General features: G+C 45.2%; 1 protein-coding gene across 4 annotated transcripts in view; it reads right to left on the bottom strand.

Moving 5' to 3' along the window:
• The window catches only part of ADGRA1 (adhesion G protein-coupled receptor A1), a 282987-nt gene that overhangs the window by 139132 nt on the left and 124596 nt on the right, over positions 1 to 19259 (bottom strand). For 3 of the 4 annotated variants that reach the window (XM_072629136.1, XM_072629134.1, XM_072629135.1), the window contains one exon: positions 632 to 796. In XM_072629136.1, the coding sequence (XP_072485237.1) occupies positions 632 to 796 (165 nt within the window). Of the gene's footprint in view, positions 1 to 631; positions 797 to 17082; positions 17137 to 19259 lie in introns of those variants that run through there. The other variant, XM_072629137.1, reaches the window with a different exon arrangement.

Here is a 19259-nt window from a genome sequence, read left to right as displayed (position 1 = left end):
GAATACAGACGGAAGAAGGCTAGTTTTCACTTTCTTTCACTTTTTCCCCTCTCATTTGAGTCTTATTGTACAAAATGACTAATATGGAAATGTTTTACATAATTGCACATGCATAGGTTCTATTTGCTGAGTGTCTCAGGGAGTGAGGGGGGAGAGGGAAGGATTTGGGAGCTCCAAACTTTAAATAAAAATGTTTTTTCTTAAATGAGGAAAAAAGAGTTCCTGGTTTGTGATCATGCATCCATGTCATTGGGGCTGCCTGTCCCTCAGGAACATTCAGGAAAGTCCTTTGTTCCCCAAACCTGCTTCCAGAAAGCACATGTCATGATTCTGGTCTCTGGGTGTCACCTGTGCCAGTCTCTGGTGTCTGTGCCAGTCACCAGGCAGTCAGTTAGTGCTTTTTCAGTGCCTCTGATGTGTCATACCCTGTGTGTAGGTGTTGGGCAAAGCTGTGGTGATAGTCAATGGAAGTGGCTTCCCTGCCTGCCCATGCCAGGCACCACAGCTCACCACATGCTCCCAGTGGGCACTGAACATCATCTCTGCCAGGCTTCCACCTTCACAACTAGTGCTCATCGACCCAACATTTTCAGAGACTGACTCAGTGCAGAAGCCTCAGGCAACATCCTACCTGAAGTCATCCTTCTTTGTCCAGATCCCTTCTGCAGGGCAATAGGGTGCTGTGGTTTCCAACACCGTGATCTCAACCCCTTTGGTTTTATTGCCATACGTATTGCTGACTCGGCACTCCCAGGATCCTGCAGCATCAGTGCCAATGCTGGAGAGAGTGAGCTCCCTGAAAGGAATGAAAGACCAAAATGTTGGTGAGACACTGAGCTTCCCCAGAGGCATTTTCAGAGATAGTCATGCCCACACTGAAGGGTGGCAGCACTAAGCCCAGGCTACCTGGGGCAGCTTGTACTGTGTAAAGGAGATTGAGCCCTTCACTCTGGATAAACAGGTGGCCTGCAGGGTGTCCCCTGGAGTCTGGGTGGGGAGGCTTGGCAATGATCCAATGTGCCCATCACCACTGCTGGGGACATAAGGGTGCCCTTCTCAGTGAGGAGTATGGAGTGATCTTTTTATTCCCTACCCCAGAAGAAAAGGTTCCCATAGGCCTGAGGCATGAGTCAGTGTGCCAAGCATTCATTAACACTATGGTGGGCAAGGCAACATGCTTCATAGCAAGGATGTGAAAAAATGAAAAATGATGGTGTCTGCCCTCAGGAAGCTTTTACAGCCACAGAAAGATAGGCTGAACCAATAGAGATTCTGGTGTCATCTGGACCATGAAAACCCAGAAGGGCCAAGAACCTGCACATCCCATAATCACTTGCACATTCTCAGAATACAATCAGTTGATCAAAACCAATAGAAATCAGGTCTGAACCGAGAGAGCTGGGGCAGAGCTTTGCGCTTGTCTGGGATTGGGCGGTGGTTCTTGGCAAGGAAATAGGGACAGTCTCCTCTGGGGAGTGGGTCCATAACCCCTCAAGATGGCTGCTGACACTTAGCCTGTCTGGCACAGTATGATTTTAATGATCTCAAAGGGAAGGCAGAACATGTGGCGATTGATCCTGTCTATCTTGTTTGTAGCCCATTAGATTGAGGGCCTCTTTCTTTGTCTCTTCAGTAATTAGCACAGTGCCTGGCACATAGTTGACCAGCTGATGAAGTTGTCTGAAGAGGACCAAGAGGACACAACTTTGACCTTCTGCAGAGGGTCACGTGACAAATGGCCAGCATAGGGTTCAAGAGTGGTAACTGAAGGGTGGTAAATGAAGGTCATGCTATCTAGATAAGTGAGAGGAATCACTGATCCCAGGCAGAGAGTCACTGTCCAAGGGGGGTTCTGGCCCCTGACAGGATTCCTCACAGGCACCTTGAATTCTCAGATTCCTCCCTCTGGGAACCATGTCTGCATTGGGCCATGTCTGAGATGCCCCTGTTATGGCACCTGGAGTTGTGGTCAAAGCGGGGCAAGGAAATCCAGCCCCTGTGGGCTATCCCCAAAACATCATGAAGATTAAAGATGATGAGAGGAAGGGCAAATCTGGTACAAAGAGTATGTGTATAAATGAGGATTCCAGGATGGGAAGTCTAGGGGAGGACCTCTAAGTGGAGGGGAAATGTGCACACCTGCCAAAACCCCTCAGCTGTAACAGAGGCAATTTCTTGAAATGAAAGTCTTTTCCAGATAATGTGGCATTTAGGCTATAAAGAAAATGAATGAAATAGAACATGCCAGCACTGTGTTAATTCCTGGGACACTCTTGCCAAACTAACCTTGGGGAAAATCCTGGCTGCAAACTTTTCTGAGAATCTGGCAAGAATCGTTGTCAGATTTCCAATACCTCATTTCATTTTGGACAGTTTTTATTCTAGTTCCACAGAACTTTACATAACTCAGTGGCTCCAGTGGAAAAGTTGGGATATTTGCCATCCAGAGAGGCCTGTGTTCAAAATCTGCCTTTGACATTCACTGGCCATCTGGACACAGACAAATCAGTTCACCCTTGGAAGCCACCATTTCTTCATCTGTACAGTGGGGAGAAGAATACCTCTGTTACCCTGGGGAATACTTTTCCCTGGACCAAATGATACAAGCCACAAACTTGAAATCATTATATAAATGTTAGTTGAGGTCATCACAGACCCCATGCCACTGCCAACCCCATCCCACCCCATTCCCATCATCATTTCTCACAAAACTGACATGAAGAACAAGAGAGGCTGTATATATAAAGCTTTGTTAATGTTAGAAATTATTAATAGAGATCTCAACACATGGAAACCAATTCTGTTTCATTGGAAAGAATCTGGCTAGGTGGGATAAGATTTTAATAGGAAAATAGAATAATGTACTCAAAGGACACACCACAGGTACAAAGGTAGGGGCCACCAGTAGCACTGTAAGTTAAAAACATGCAGTGTGAGGAAATCCAGGAACCAGGGGGAAATACTGTGGGTCACAGTTGGAGGAAGATAAATTGAGGCAAAAACAGTAACGATGCTATCACTGGAGGGTAGGGGAGGTGCTGTAAGATGGCTGAGGGGAAGGAAGAATTTGGAATTGATGTTTTAGAGTGGACTGGAGCATCATTCAGGGGAAAATAAATTGATTGTCATGCAGTGGTGAGGCCCCAGCTGACATTAGATAACAGAAAACTGCAATGAACTTTATTTCCAGAGATACAGCTTTATTGGGGGCACATGGATAGGAGGAGGATCATGGGGGTTTTGCAGGGGGATTTGGCAAGGTGTAACAAAGTGTGGGTAAGGGTGAGGATTCAAGAGTAACTGATGGCATGAAGTTCAACTGTTGGATCCTAAAGTCTGGACTGTGGAGGATGGGAAGGGAAGACAGACGGGGAATGAAGGATTAGAACACGAGGAGCAAGGAGTCACTGAAGGTCACAGGGAGGAAGAAGGATAGATTGAGATTTCATGGAGTGGAAGACATTAAAGTTTAGGAGGGTGTAGTTGGGGAAATTCCAAAGTCAGGACCTTAAAATAATTGGATCCTAGATCTGGGAAGTACCTTAGAAGTCATCTAGTGAAAGCTTCTCACTTTACAGATGAAGAAACTGAATGTTAAAGACATTGGAGATCAAAGGCATGACTATCCCTTTCTGTGACTATGATAAGTAAAGAGGGAGGTTGTGGGGATTTAGAGGTTGATGAACTGGAAAGTCAAGGGGCTCCAGGAAACTTTGACACGGATGTGGAGGGTCCCAGGAATAAGGGCAGAGGTGTGAACCAGCTACCGAACAAGGGGAAAGGGATCTGGAGATTGGTAGGTAACCAAGAAAGATTTGAACTGGGCGATAGGGAGGAAGAGGGGCATCCAAATGATGATCACAAAGGGATAGCCTTCAAGGAGACAAGAATAAACAGGATGTTTCTTCTTCCTTGCTAGGTTTTTTCTATTGGGGGTGAGGGTATCCGAGAGAAAGGACAGCCAGTCTTCGAGAAAGTAGCCTAAGATGCAGTGCCTTCTGGAAAAAACCCCAATAGGTCCTATCAATGCAAGCTTTTATTTTCACCACCACTATCATCGTCATCAATAGAAGGACTTCTTGTAGTATCATTGAAAGCCTCCTTGGTCCAGAGGACCCCATTTCCAGTGCAGATCCCAAGCCCTGCATGTCACCTCATCCCATGTAATCCTTGTGTCTTTATAACTGTAAATCCTCCACAGAGGGTCAGAGGCTGTTCTCTGGTACCAACTCTTGCTGAAGGAGATGGCAATACCTTTCATGGCATGGAGAGTGACCAATCACTTCTGCTACTGGTGGTGATACAGCCACCTTCAATGGAAAACGTTGTTTGATCCCTCCCATGTTGCCAATATTCTCCCTCCTCAAACTGTCTTCAATATATTTCTGTAATATTAGCATGTGCAGTATCACAATCTGTTGTGTTCAACAACCATTATTGCTGTTGCCAGTGTCATTTGTTGATTTATTCTCATTGAAAACAGTCTGTCTGGTAGCGATTCTAATAGTGCTATATGTACTAAAGAGAAGATTAACGAAGATGTAAGGTACCTCCACCAAAATAATTTTTCAGAGACTGAAAACATTTTAAACATGAGGACAAGTGTTACAGAATTAAGGAATTAGCCATTTGGTCCAAGTCATATGGGAAAGGAATCCCTATGATTTCACACCCTGCAAGTGGTTTCTCCCACAGATTCTATGGATGATGTTACTGAATCTTGAGAAGGCAATACAATTTTAAATTTATAGTTTAACTGTCATATGAGCAATCTGCAGAAAAGTGTAATTTTAATGGTAATCTATGAAGAGAGTAAGAGTTTAATTATTGTTCTGGAGAATTACCTGTCATATCTGGAGAGGAATTGTGAGGAGAGACAAAGAGTTTTTTCCTACCTTCTAAGAGGACTGAGTCTGACCTTTCTACCAAGAATAAATAAGAAAAGGATTCTTGAAAAGAGACAGTAATTGCTATCCTGAGTGAACCAATGGTGAGGCTGTGAAAAGAACTGAAGAGAAGACAGCAGGAGAAGGGATAGGTAGGGTAATGTTGGTGGTCATCTTTCTCACCCTCAAAGCCTTATAAATGTCTGCTTTTATCATTTGCTCAATTGTAAATAAATTATATAGTCAGTAACTTGGATGTCAAATTTAAGTAGAGGAAATGAAGAGCCTGGTATATAGAAACATAAACAACTATTTATGGGGAAAGAGTTTACTCCAGTTTATTACATAAGTAGCATTTAATAAACTGGAGCAGTGGCTAAGGCATAACTGATTAACTAATGAATGACTCTGACTTGTACCTCCCAGAAGAAAATGTTGTGTAAGGCAAAGGCCACGAAGTCCTTGTTTGGATGTTTGGTTGTTGTCCTTCATTCTCAAAGAGTGACACCACTATGCTAGAGTCAAGTTTCAATGTGTCTGACTGTGACTGATCAGACCAATATAAGCTCAGAATGCTCTACCACAGGTCAGGCACAAGTAGGTTGTGTGAACATTTGAGGTGAATACTCCAGATCTGCACATTCTGCATTTCCTTTGAGCTGTCTCAATTCTGCTTTGCTCATAGAGCATAGCACCTTCTCTGATGTAGACAGACCATTGTGGACTATCCTGTGTTGGTGTCTCCCACATCTCACAATCAAATCCGGAGATCTCAAGAGAAATCTTGACAGTGTTCTTGTATTGCTTCTTTTGACCACCATGTGAACATTTGCCTTGTGTGAGTTCTCCATAAAATGGTCTTTATGGCAAGCATATATTTTGTATTTGAACACAGCCAGCCCATTGGGAGTTGCGATGTCTGAAGCAGAATTTGAATGCTTGGTTGTTTAGCATGAGAAAGGACCTCACTGTCGGGTACATCATCCTGACAGGTGATCTTTAGAATCTTCCCAAGACAGTTAAAATGGAAGCGATTCAGTTTCCTGGCATGGTGCTGGTAGACTGTCCAGGTTTCACAGGCATGCAACAATGAGGTCAGCATCACAGCTTTGTAGACCTTCAGTTTGGTCTACAGCCTAATACCTCTTCTCTCCCATACTTTCCTTCAGAGTCTCCTAAACACTGAGCTGGCTCTGGCAATGTGTACATTCAGGGTTAGGGTTAGAAGGACAAAATTAGGAGTGAGTTTTGCAGAAAGGGGTGGAGATTTCAGCTCCTCACTTTTACCTGGAGTCCCTCCTAGGGATGACTGCCCCTCCAGAGAAAGAAATACATTCCCATCTGAGCAGTTCTGTGCTTAGAGTCAGAGGTATTCATGAGGAGGGAGGAGAAAGAACAAGGTGGTATTAGATCTGACCTGAGTCCATCAGCCACCATGAGCCCCTTCCTTCCTCTCCCATTCCTTTGGTCCAATATTTCTTTGGAAGCCTTCCCCAGAGGCTGAATACCTTGTCAGATGGGTTGTGGAGGGAAGGAAACATGCTTTTGGGAGGCACCTACTATGTACCAGCCCCTGACCTCAAGGAGACCATGCATAAAAGAGAGGAAGGGAGGGGGAGGGGGAAGAAGTTGATACCTAGAAGCTCTGGGAGGGGACTGAGAGGTCACCCTGGCCCCTTCACAAAGTGGAGGTTCTGGGGCAGGTCTTGTGGAGGGATATTCAAAGGAGAGAGCAGCTCTACCCTCCCCCCAGGATGAAATCCAGAAGGAAATTCTTAGTTGGGGGCCAGAAACTTCTCACTCTGAGATTCTGTGAATGTCCAAGGCCAGCCTGAAGGTCAGTGTTGGTTCAAACCTTCCCGGGAACATCGGCGGAGTCTGGCTGTTGGCCTCAGTCCCCCATGTCTCATATTGGCTCTTGTCCAGACTGACCACTGTCCTCTTCTCATTTCTCACATTGCTCTGGCCCAGCCTGGTTCAGTCCCTGACTATGTCAGCACCTTGAGGCTCCCTGGGCAAGGCATGTGAAGAAGGGGGATCACTGTCCACATTGTCCAAGGCCCATCTGGCATCTTACTTTCACGTGTCCTTTATTCCTAGGACTCTAACATATTCAGAAATTTTTATACTCTACGTGAGGCAAGACAAAGCAGCAGACAGTGATTTCCTATTCCAAGTGTGTAAAGGGCACTTTGCTATTGCAAAATACAGATTTTGATGCAACTCATTGCCAAGATAGGAATTCACTGCTGGCCCTAAGAGGAGCAGATTTTCCTAGAGTCCTGATGTGTGCTCCCAGGTCCCAGATTCCTGGGAGGACCTTGGCAGAATTCTGAGAAGCCACTTACAACAGAGATCACAGACCTTGCCTGGTCAGCCTGAATACTAGGTTGGGCCACTGTGCCATCCTCCAGATTGTCACCCGGACACTGGGCCCACCCTGTGGACATCTACCTCCCCAAAGACCCTCTGAGACCATAGGTAATATACTTTTCTCCCCCTCCTTCAGGTCTGATTCAAGGGAAGACTCATGCTATCCCAAAGGCAGGGTGTGGATCTCTTGGCCAGAGCTCAGCCTCAACTCCTTAGAGAATGCTTCTGTGCTTCCCCTCCTCCCAGTTCTCAGGATGAATGTGGAGTTGAGCACCCCAGTTCTAGCGGGGCCTGGCTTTGAGTACTGCCCAGGCCTCCTTTGAACATGGCTGCCACTGGTCATGACAGTCTTCTTGGTCACTTGCTTGCCTACTTTAGATGGGCTCATGGCCAGCTGTTAGCAGTGCTAGGGACTTGTGCGGCTGTGGGCCATTTTTCTCCCAGATACTTCCTTCCTCAGGAGACAGTCCTAAGCCAAGGGATGGAACATGACATGTCACAAAGGTCCAGCCCTGGGAGGACCCAGGAAATCAGTTGTAGAACTGCCCAGGCAGACACTGAGTGGAGATCATGAGGCATGCTAAGGAGGAAGGCACTGCACCTCAAACTCCATCTCCATAGATTTTCACTTTCCTCTCTTGGTCAGATGCAGTTCAATTATTTCTGACTCTGTCTCTGTCTCTATGTCTATCCATGTCTTATTCTTCTAGTCCGTTCCCCCCAACCCCCTTCTTCCGTTCTCTCTGGTCCAAGACACCTCTGGACAAAGAGTACAGGGATGTGTGTGTGTGTGTGTGTGTGTGTGTGTGTGTGTGTGTGTGTATGTGCGCTTGAGCCTTGAAACTTTCTTTTTCCTTTGCCAATAAGCTCTCCAAAAGCTCAGGTGGTCTAGGGGTGGAGATGAAGTGAGGGGAAAGGGGACGGGAGTCAATGCTAAAGCCAGAAGCATCCTGAAGGGGACAGCAACCTGAGAGGGTTACAGGAGCTTGGGAACCAAGGGACTGGAGGGCTCTGAGCATTAGGCTGGACCAGGGCTTTAGGCCAGTAGCCAACTATGTCTGCCTCTCAGGGATGCAGGACAGTCACACAAAGGGGAGGATGAGTCTGTGTGTAGGAAAAGCACCTGAGCAGCCCAGGGCCCTCCCTGCTCTCATAGTTATCCAGCCCAATCACAAACCTGTCTCCTGTCTCCTCCAGCACCAAGGGTCCCCTGGAGCTCTGCCCTTTGAATCTTGGGACTGAAGTTGGAGGGGTTGGTCTTGGAGTTCTGGATATGAGCTTGATTTGGTCTTGCTGTGGCTCTGATGGTCCTTAGAGAGCAAAGTCGGCTGGTTCAATTTCTGTGGGACCCAGCCCTGATGTCCTGTTTGCCTAGTGGTTCTTTGCCAGTAGAAACAGCTGCACTCACTATTACACTCTATCCCCATCTTCATCTCAGCTTCCATGTCAACACCATGACACTTTAATGTGGGTGCCCCAGTCTGCAGTTGAAGGGTGGAGGGAGCCATGCAGGGGAGGTAGAAACAAGCCTGATTGACTGGCATAAGTGCCACCATCTGCCACTTCTGTGATGCCCAGAGCCCCAGGGCCCCTTTCAGACCTGCTGCCCAGTCTCTCATTATCTGCTTCTTATTCTCCCATAACAAAATGACCTGGGCCATTGGCTACTTTGTTTCATGACTGATTAAGGCTGCTCAGGTGAGAATTCAAGGATATGGGGACACATGAGTGTGCATTACCCTGGGAGAAGCCCATGATCCTTCATTAGACCATTCGGTTCCCTTGGCATTATAAGGAAAAGACCTGTGCTTGGGTCTTGGAGCACCAGAGATCTGAGATACAAACTTGGTGGCCCCCTGGAATAGCATCAGGGTTCTCCATGTCCCATCCCTGGGCCATTTGTTTCTCACTCATCTGTCTCTGCTTTCCACTCCTCAGTGGAGGACTCCATCAGAGTTAGGTGGCCCAGTGGGCAATGGGAAAAATGGTGAGACGGTGAAGTTCATGGAAGATGGAGGGTCCAGGGACCAAGAACACAGGGTGGGGGACACTGCCTGAAGTCGTTTTCACTTTAGGGGACCTGAAGCTCTCATCACAATTCATCCCATCATTTCAAAATTCAGGAAATAGCATATTCATTATTAATACATTATCAAATGAGATAATGTATGTAAAGTACCCTGTGAATTTTAAAGCACCATAAATGTCAGCTATTTAAAGGAATTTATTCTGCAACATTGCTTTAGAAATTTGATTGGTTCAGTGTAGATTGTGACTTTGCCATAAAAGTGATGCTGGAAACAAGTTACTTTGGTTTCTAAAAGCAAGCCTCTGTCTCCCAAACAAGACCATCCTGATAGACTTCATGGGGCCAGTGTCAGAACTGTAACAAATGAGTTTCCAATACAAAATTTCCCTGCTGATTCAGGAGAAGTCTTAATCTCCTTCTGTTGATTCTTGATCATTTGATTACGTGCCCTTGGGACTAGACTGGGGAAGAAAAATACCATGCTCAGAGTTCATTCACCATGTTAATTAATTTTCAGCTGAAATCATTTGTCGAATTTAGAGTTCAGATGTTTTAAGCCACTGGAAACAGAAGGTCACCCAAGCTACAGGTAAAATATCTGGTGTTCTCCATAAATCTCAAGCTAAGCATGTGAAAATGAGTAGGCTGAATCAGAAAAAAGGGGGCCCCCAGCTCCCATTTTATTTCTAAACTAGGGCAGGATCAGCAGGGATGGAATGCTCTGGCAGATCTGAGACCTCCCCCGGTGAATCCCAATCCTGCCCTTGCTTGTCCAGCCTGTCCATGACCAGTCATGCTTCCTCCTGGGAACTCCCTTAGGTTCTGGAGCAATTCTTCATTTCTAATAAATGGTCATTGACTCAAACCCTCCATGAGCCTCCTCCCAGAGTATTCCCAACTGCCACACCCCTGAGAGATGGCAGATTGGTGGGGGGGAATGGAGGGAGGGTCAGACGGGGGTTCCAGTGGGCTGCAACACCTTTGAAAATTGTGCCAGCTTTGTGGTACCTGGCTTATTGTCCTGGAAACCAAGGCCTGTTTCTAAAGAATACCATTTCATCATGGTCTGGTTTCTCACATGACCTATACTTCTCAGAGTACTCTTTCCCCTTCCCTTCTCATACAGCCATCCCCTTTTAGCAATAAAAAAAATTAAAAAAAGAGTGGGGCAAGAAACCCCAGTTAATCCAAACTAACCTATATGGGTCACAACACAGGGAATCACTAGCCCTAAGCCAGTGGAAAGGGTTCAGAGACCCTCCCTCCTTCCAGAAGAGCTGTGCCCTTCAGAGGCTCAGAGGGTGGTGGGATGGAGAGGTGGGAAGTGCCATCCACCTTCCTTCACAGCTGAGGAAACAGAGGCCCAGAGATCTAGCAACTGGCCCAAGGTCCTATAGGCAGGGAGTGATTGGATCAGAACCTGGGTCTCAGTGTTCAGACTCCAAATGGGTGGTGCTGTTGTTAGTTTGCCTTCATGATTCCATTTGGGATTTTCTTGCCAAAAATACTGGCGTAATTTGCTATTTCTTTCTCCAGCTCATTTTACAGATGAGGAAACTGAGGCAAATAGAAGTTAAATGACTTGCCCAGTGTCACACAGGTAGTAGGTGTTTAAATTTGGCCCTGAGCTCTAAGCACCATGGCACTACCTAGCAGCTTGAATGCAGTGAGCGTCTATCTTGTAGAGGCCTAAATAAGACAACAACCAATTCTCATTGCTGCAAAGGCAAGGACGGTGTCATTCTGAAAGTGCAGTCAAGGTGAAAATACAGGAGGAGAGAAATCCCTTCTTGGGGGACCCTGGGGCCAGTTTCTCAGCACGTTGACTTCCAAGCATCAGACACTTCAAGGACAGAGCTGTCCTCAGGTCCCAGAGCCCCCGAGTGAGCAGGTGGAGCAGTCAGGACCGGGAGGCAGGTCAGCGCTTGGCAGACAGTGCCAGATGGACCACCCGGGCCTGGGCCGCCCGCAGGCCAACGTTTCCGGCTCCAGCTCACGTTGCTCTTGTCTCTGTGCCCTGGTGCTGCCATGGAGGCCTCCTTGCCCAATCTAGGCGACCCCAAAGGATCTCTTCTGGGTTCGCCCAGAATATCGCCGCCCCCTCCCCCACCCCGGCCAAGCATCGCCCTGCATCAGGGCCTCTGCAGTAATCAGCAGCCAGTGTGGATGGATCTATCCAGGAGAATGCACATTTATACAAAAAATAGTGCGAACAGCATGAATCCGGTTTTTCTGTCCTACTGGATGAGGAAGGGAGGTGAGGAGCAGCTGACCAGAAGCCTTGGCTCTCAAAGGATGTGATGGGAGGGTGTGGTTAGGGCTGGGGGTGGGGCGCTGCGGTTAGGAGTGGGGAGGATGTTCCTCCTTCTGGGAGGCAGGGAAACACAAGGTGGCAGCCCCTCCCAGTCCCCCAGTTTACTGTGTGACCTTGGGCTAGTCCCTTCCTCACTTTTGGGCTCAGTTTCCACGCTGGTCAAGGGAAAGGGGCATGTGGGCATCAAACTAAGATGACAAAATTCTAGTTTTGGAGCAAGAAAGGACCCCGGTGCATATTCAGCCCCTTCCAGCTCTGACCTTCAGAATGCTCAGGCGCCAGCGAGGCTTCTCTCACCTCCAGGGGGCAGGTCTATTTACGGGAATGCATTTTTCATTATCACTATTCGCTGCTAGTCATAGGGCACCAGCTTTCGACTCAATTCGGTCTATCAAATAGACAGTAAAATCTCACCTGGTGTGGGCAGAGGATGCCGCCTTCTGGTTCATGGGGCTTTTCTGATGAATAGGGTGTTGGATTCATGGGTATCCAGGATAATGGAATCACAGTTGTGGGGCTGGAGGGGAGCCTTTCACTTTACAAATGAAAAGACCAAGGCCCCAAGGGGTCACATGAAGGGACAGAGCCAAGAACTGCTGGATCATCAGCGAAGAGGAAGGCTAGAAGGGTTCAACACCCTCATTTTAGAGATGAGGAAACTGAGGTATAGAAAAAGTAAGGGACATCCCAAGGTCATGCAAACATTTGGTGACTGGACCACTCTTCTTAAACAAGTCCTCTGGCTGCAAAGTTAATGTTCTTCCTTCTACACTGGGAATCACAAAGCTCCCACATCAGAGGTTTTGTGCAGATGTATCCTGGAAGGAGCTCTCCTTCTCTCCCCGCCCCCAATGCAAAGTAAAGTCCCAAACTGAAGAAAAATCACCTGTAGTGAAGTAGGGAAAGGGGAAAGAATCTCCAGGAGTGTCACTGTTATGGAAAAAATCAAAGGAAAACATGCCTGTGATGCCCTATATCTAAGACAGTCATTGGTCTCTGGAAGAAAGGGAGTAAGCATCTATTAAGCACCTACCATGTATGTGCCAGACACTTGCTGAGTATGTTACAAACAGGTTATCTGATCAGCACTGGGTGCCTTTATTGTTCAGGCATTCACAATTGAACACAAAAGGTGGGGGCAGTAATAGAATAGGGGCCTAAGGTTTCCCAGAGTATCCCTCTCAGCCTTGCCCTACAGGACGCTTGTCTAACACCACAAGTCCATTTCCTGGGGGGCAAAGGTGGAAAATAAAGGTTGCCAGGGTCTCTCTCCATCAGTATCCCTACTGGCCACCCCTATTCAGATGAGTAATATGTAAACTGCTACCTAATGAGCTTGATCCCAATTCCTGACAGAATTCTAGAGGCTCTTGTTAAGGGGATGGCTTATCAGAAGGAATCACAAACCCAAGGCCATGGCTCCACCAAGAATGGGCCGTGCCAGCTTCTCCTTGTTCCCATTTTTGAAAAGACAGGGAAACTCAGTAGACAGAATATATCCAGATTTCAGCAAAGTTTTTGACCAAGTCTTCATATTATTTTTTGAAGAGATAGGGAGACATTGGCTAGGTGATAAGCGGATTTGGAATCAATGGAAAATCTGACTGGACAGTTAAGCATCATTTTACAGATGAGGAAACTGAGACCCAGAAAGACACTTCTGGTCGCTTTCTTGTGTAAGATGACAAGATGTCTAAGTGACAAGAGTCTTGTCTCCTCCTTTGCCAGCCCAGGTATAGGTCAGGTTGAAGGTCTGTCTGGCTCTTCCTCCAGATGCCATCATCTGGGTTGGATGACCTTCACCTGTGAAGTCTTAGGCTTCTTCTAGAAACATCAAGTCACTTCTTCCTCCAGGAGGAACCCTAACAAGGGGGCTCTTTGTCCTTGCAATGGTCCTCTTGCCTCCTGGAGGCTTCTTGGAGACCTTGAGTTATCGGTTTGATTTCCTAATAAACTCAAATGACTCCCTGTTGCTTCTAGGATCCTATAAACATCTCTGTTGCCCTTTAAAATTCTTCCAAACCTGGTTTCTGCTGACCTTTTTGGCTATATTACACATTATTGACCTTCCTGTCTTCCATGGTCTGGGCAGCTAGGAGGTGCCATAGTGTGCAGAGCGCTGGGCCTAGAATCAGGAAGACTCATCTTCCTGGGTTCAAATCTGTCCTCAGATGGTAGCTAGCTGTAAGATCCTGGGCAAGTCATTTAACCCTGGTTACCTCAGTGCCCTCATTTGTAAATGAGGTAGAGAAGGAAATGGCAAGCCACTCCAGTATTTTTGCCAAGAAAACTCCAAATGGGGTCACAAAGAGTCAGACATGCATGAAACAACTCAACACAGCTCATGCAGGATTGCACCCTCCAGAGGCAATGAGCCCCACCCATCCAAGCTGTTACTACACCTTTCCTTTCCTGTCCACTTCACACATCCCTCCTTCCTCTCCTTCAGTCAGTCACAAGTTATAACCCTTCCCTCATCCACTTCCACAAGCAAACCCCAGGCCTTTCTCAAACCAAAGTACCAGGTTTCTTCTATAGTTTCTGATGTGGACCCCACTTTCCCCTACCATTATCCATAGGTCATGGACACTGCCTCCATTTATTGTAATATTTATGTATTTCTTAATCATTTAACTTGCATAAAACCATGCTCCATTGTTACTAGATTCCTGGCTTCATTTTAATGTGTCACTGATGAAGTCCTTGAGTACTATATAAACTCTGGGGTTTTTATTTAGCATGGTGCTTTTTAAATGTTAACTTAGAGCATAAGTGACTTCATTCTAATGGGGGATTAGGTGAGGCTTGATGCACCTAGTGTTGGAGCTGAGTTTAGAAGGGAGCCAGAGTCTCTAAAGGGTAGAGCTGAGAAGGGAGTGGATGCCAAGTGTGGGGAACGGCACATGTACAGGCATGTGCTGGGACGAGGGCACTGTGTGAAGTGCAGTAGGCATGGTTTACCTCACTGCTGTCCCCCCAAGCACAAGCGAATACAAAATCCTCAAATTGCTCCCTAACAAATCAGTTATTTTGGAGCAAAAGACCAGCCTTACAGCAAAACTGACAGTGTCCTCCTTGAAGGCAAGGATATCTTCTTGGCCTTTCTTTATGTCCCAGCACTTAGCACATGGCTTATAATGAGCACTTAATTACTGTTGGTTAACTGACTAATTGATCCTCCCATCTCACTCCTGATAATTGTGTTTCCCCTTTCTAAATTATCTTGTATTTATATAGCAGATATTTGTTTTTATATTTTATATGTGCATATGATATCCCCTAATAAAAGAGCCTCCTTATAGGCAGGGAAAGCGCAAAGCAAACACTTAAGAAATGCTTAACGGTTTGAACCTCTAGCCAAGGTGTCTACCTCTCATTCAGGCAAGGCCCTGAGGCCCCATCTTCTTTCCCAGCAAAACCCTGAAGTTCACATCAGCCTAAACAGTGATCAAGAAAGCCAATGAAAAGTGGTAACAACTTCTTCCACTCCAGAACCACTCAAAAGACACTCCAGAGTCCTGAGGCAACAGGAAATGATTTCTCCAGCAAAGCCAACTCCAGCACAGGCAAACATTGGGGTAAAGAAAGTGAATCAATGCTCTAAGCAGACAGGATGGAGCTCTCTTTGGTCTCTTCAAGTTTTCCCAATTTCCATCTTTGAGAGAAAAAATAGAAAATGCCTAGCCCTCTCCAGGTTGCTGCTGAAGGGAGAGAAGGATTCTGGGAAGAAGCTGCGACGAGAGGAGGTGGAAGTCTGCAATCAGGTCCCTGTCCCCTGCTTGGTACACTAAAGATTTCTGGGGATTTCCCTTTGGGTGAGATCTTGGACTCTCTCTCTCGGTGGAACTGAGTTAGCTTGCTCCCAATGGGAGAACTTCTGGTGTATATGTATACTTTTCTCTAATTTCTGACTTGGATAAATAGGTTTGTTTCCTATTTGTCATGTGCGTTCATTGAAGAACTGGCATTTGGCAGGAAAGGAATCAAGGCTTGGCAATAAAGCTTAGGGAATCTTTTCCCTGTTAAGAAACAGCTATCAGGAGTTTAGCTTGAACCTAAAAACTACTTCCTTTAGACTCACACTATTTAAGGGAGTGCATATGTATTATTGTAGTTGGCAGTCTCTCTCTCTTCAGAGAGCCAGAATGGCAGCCAGATTCCTGGACAGATCAAGGTCAAGAGGTGCTATCACCCAACTGAAAAACGTAGTAGGCATCCAAATCTGGCCTTGTCACAGAGCCCCAAGTTGGGAACTAAAGCTGTAGAGATGAGTAAGTCTCTGAAAACACTTACCAGTATAAAACTATTATAGGAATAGATTCCCTCAAGATAAGGAAGCAAAGATTCCAATGGGGAGAAAAATGGATTTTCCACAAGGACTACATGAATGCCCAGAAGAAATAAAGCAGGGACTTAAAAAAAAAATAAAAGCTCTGGAGGAAAGAATTGGAAGGAAAATAAATACTTTAGAAGAGAAATTGTCCCGAGAAATGGACTGCTTAAAAATTAGAATAGAGCAAATAAAAATGAATGACTATGAGATAAAAAAAAATATTAGAACAAAATAAAAAGATGAGAAGAAGGGAAAGTGTAAGAAAACTTATCTCAAAAAACCACCAACACAGAAAACAAATCAAAGAGAGAGAATTTAAGAATCAATTAATTCCCTAAAAGCCATGATTAAAAAAACCTTAGACATTTCAAGAAAGAAAAAATGAAAACTTCCCAGATCTATCAGAACCAGAAGACAAAGTGAAAAAAAAAAGACTTCACTCACCCCCTCCTGAAAAGAGTCCCAAAGGCAAAGTCCCAGGAATATTATAGCCAACATCCACAGTTTCTAATGCAATAAGTATCCAAAAAGTTCAGCCACCAAGGAACAGTCAGGATCCCACAAGACCTAGCAACTTCTACTAAAAATCAAATACATTGGAAGCAGTATCCTAAAAGGCAAAAGATGCCAGGTTATGACCAAGAATCACTTGCCCTGAAAAGGTGAATATAATCACACAGAAGAGAATATGAACATTTAATAGAACAGAAAATTTTCAAGCATTTCTGATGAAAAGATCAGAGATGAATAACAACTTTGAAATACAAACACAAGAGTTCAGAGAAACTCAGAAAGGTATATTTATTTTCATCTATTGCAGAGACCTATAGGATGATGTAGTACTAACATTTTAATAAGGGGAGAAGATACAAGTTTTCCTTCAAAGACTTAAATGGCTTCAAAGGTTATTGAGGGAATTAAATAAGAAAATCAGAGATCTTGGGATGGGTTGATTCTGTTCTGAGGGTTTAAAGGGGAGGGGAGAAGGTAAATGGATTAAGTTATCGGAAAGGAGAAAAAGGGGATGGAGCTTACTACTTCTTACAATTGGGGTGAGTGAGAAGAGTATACAAATGGAGGAATACACACACACATATGGAGGAAGGGAGAAAGGGAGATTATTTGAAATATATAAATAAATACTTACACACATTTGTTGCATAGAAATATGTCAAACTCGAGAGGGAAACTGGTAGGGATGGGGTTAGTGTAGAGAAGGAGGATAATATTGGGGAGAAAACAGCCCAAAGTAAAGTGTACTTCTGCTCCTGAAGGGAAAAAGAAAAGAATCATAAGGGGATGTCTTAGATTGCCTCAAACTACTGGGGGGGGAGCGTGAACAAACCAATTATAGCACATGAATGTAATGGAATATTACCACAATATAAGAAATAACTAAAGAGATGTTTTCAGAAGATGCTGGGTGGTATGACCTGATGCAGAAGTGAGCAGAACTGGGAGAATAATTTATACGAAGACAATATTGGAAAGGCAAATAACTCTGAATGGCTTAAGGCCTCTGACCAATGCAATGACCAATCATGTCTCCAAAGGCCCAAGGATGAAGTAGATTATCCACATCCTGAGAGAGAAGGGCCCAGACATACACTCTTGGACATGGCTACTATGTGGACTGGTCTTCCTTGACTATGCTTGGTACATGGGTTATTTTTTCTGTTAATTGGGAAGGGGGGAGGTAAAAGGGAGAGGGAAACTGGCAATAATGATACCTTCAAAAGAGGGCCATTGAAACACTGTAAAAATTCCCAGAAGCAAGTTCAGAAGGAAGCACAAACAAGTCTAACCATAAATTTGAAAATAATGTGTTGAAATTATTATGTACTTAAAAAAATAAGCAACATCAACACAACTAAAATTCACAGTTTCATAAACAAGTCTCCCTTTGTTCTATGCCAAGTATAGGGACCTGCTCTTTAGGCAATTAAGTCCAGGATAAAAAAAAATTAAATAAATCTTTGTTACTTGGTTGGTGACATAGGGATTGGCTACTGTTCTTAAAGTTTATGTTGTACGATAGATTTCCCTATCCTTTGGTCTCTTAAGGACCTCTGCTTTCCTGCCCAGTTGGAAACCTGCCCCTTTTCATTGCTGATTAAACCCATCGCTCTTTGAGTGAGGACATAGGAGAGAACTTTCTGGATTCACCAGGCTGAGCAGGCATAGACAGGTTGAGACTGGCAGCTTTGGTCCCAGAGCCCTTGGAGTACTTCAGAGACTGGGCTCAGCATTACAGAAAATGCCATTTCAGGAGCACATCTTTTTTCCTTTGTTTTTTAAAATAGGCCATTGGTTCTCTTTGAAATTGTCTTTAAGAGCCCTAATCATATTGGCTAGGCTGTTCTGTTTCTTTCCTGAGGTTTCTCAGACATGCTGGGGCAGCTGCTGTGACCCCAACCCCATTTTTGGTGCACAAGGGCAGAGAATAAAATTGAAGCTCATCTTCAGGAGATTTTCTGCTACCCGTGCCCTCCAGGACTCCCCTTCATATTGGGGACACTTATTTGCTCAGTTGCTCTCTTTGTAATAGGTTTTTATTCCTTAAAAAATGCCTATATTTTCTCTCCTTTTCACTTCTCTTTTACTTCTTTTTCGCGCATATTTCACTCTTTAGAGGGATGTAAGGTAGCTGGACTTGTCTTAGCCACTTTCTCATCCATGAGTTGCAAAGGTCCGGGTGTGGGTTTTTCAAGATGGATTCTGTTCTCATCCATCCACTCCAGGGTTTCTTCATGTCAGAACTGTTTCTCTTTAAGAATTTCCCTCCTGAGCTTACCCGTCGTCCACCTGGGATAGCTTCCCTGGAAAATTCTAGAGCATGGGATATCTTCTCTGAACACACCGACATGTACCCTTCTATGATCTAGGATGTGTGTGGGATGGAGAAGACCCAGTTTTCATTTTCCAGGATGTCCTGGCCACATGCCCTGAGGCCATGACCTCAGCCTGGTTAGTGACAATCTGACCCCAGAGTGTCCCTGACTAAGGACATTCTTCCCACTGTACTTTTGAAGACAGAGCTGCAGAGAATTGCCTGTCACTCCTCTGTTTCCTACTCTCATAATTGGAGAATAGTCTATTCTCCAACCTTCTTCTTTCTATCCCGTGGTGACAGTGACAGTGACCTACAGCCACACGGCCTCTCTCTGAAACTCCTTTCCTGGATTTCCTCATTAAAGTGACCTTTTTCAAGAATCTGCTCCACCCTGATAATTATTTAACAACAGGCTCTCTGAAAGTAACATGTACACAGTAAGCTTTTAGGTTTAATTGACATTATTAACATTTTCCCATTACTTCTTAAGT

Source organism: Notamacropus eugenii, chromosome 1 (genome assembly GCF_028372415.1).
Source record: "Notamacropus eugenii isolate mMacEug1 chromosome 1, mMacEug1.pri_v2, whole genome shotgun sequence".
In the NCBI taxonomy this organism is placed as follows: Eukaryota; Metazoa; Chordata; class Mammalia; order Diprotodontia; family Macropodidae; genus Notamacropus; species Notamacropus eugenii.
This window is presented reverse-complemented; position numbering and strand designations above follow the sequence as displayed.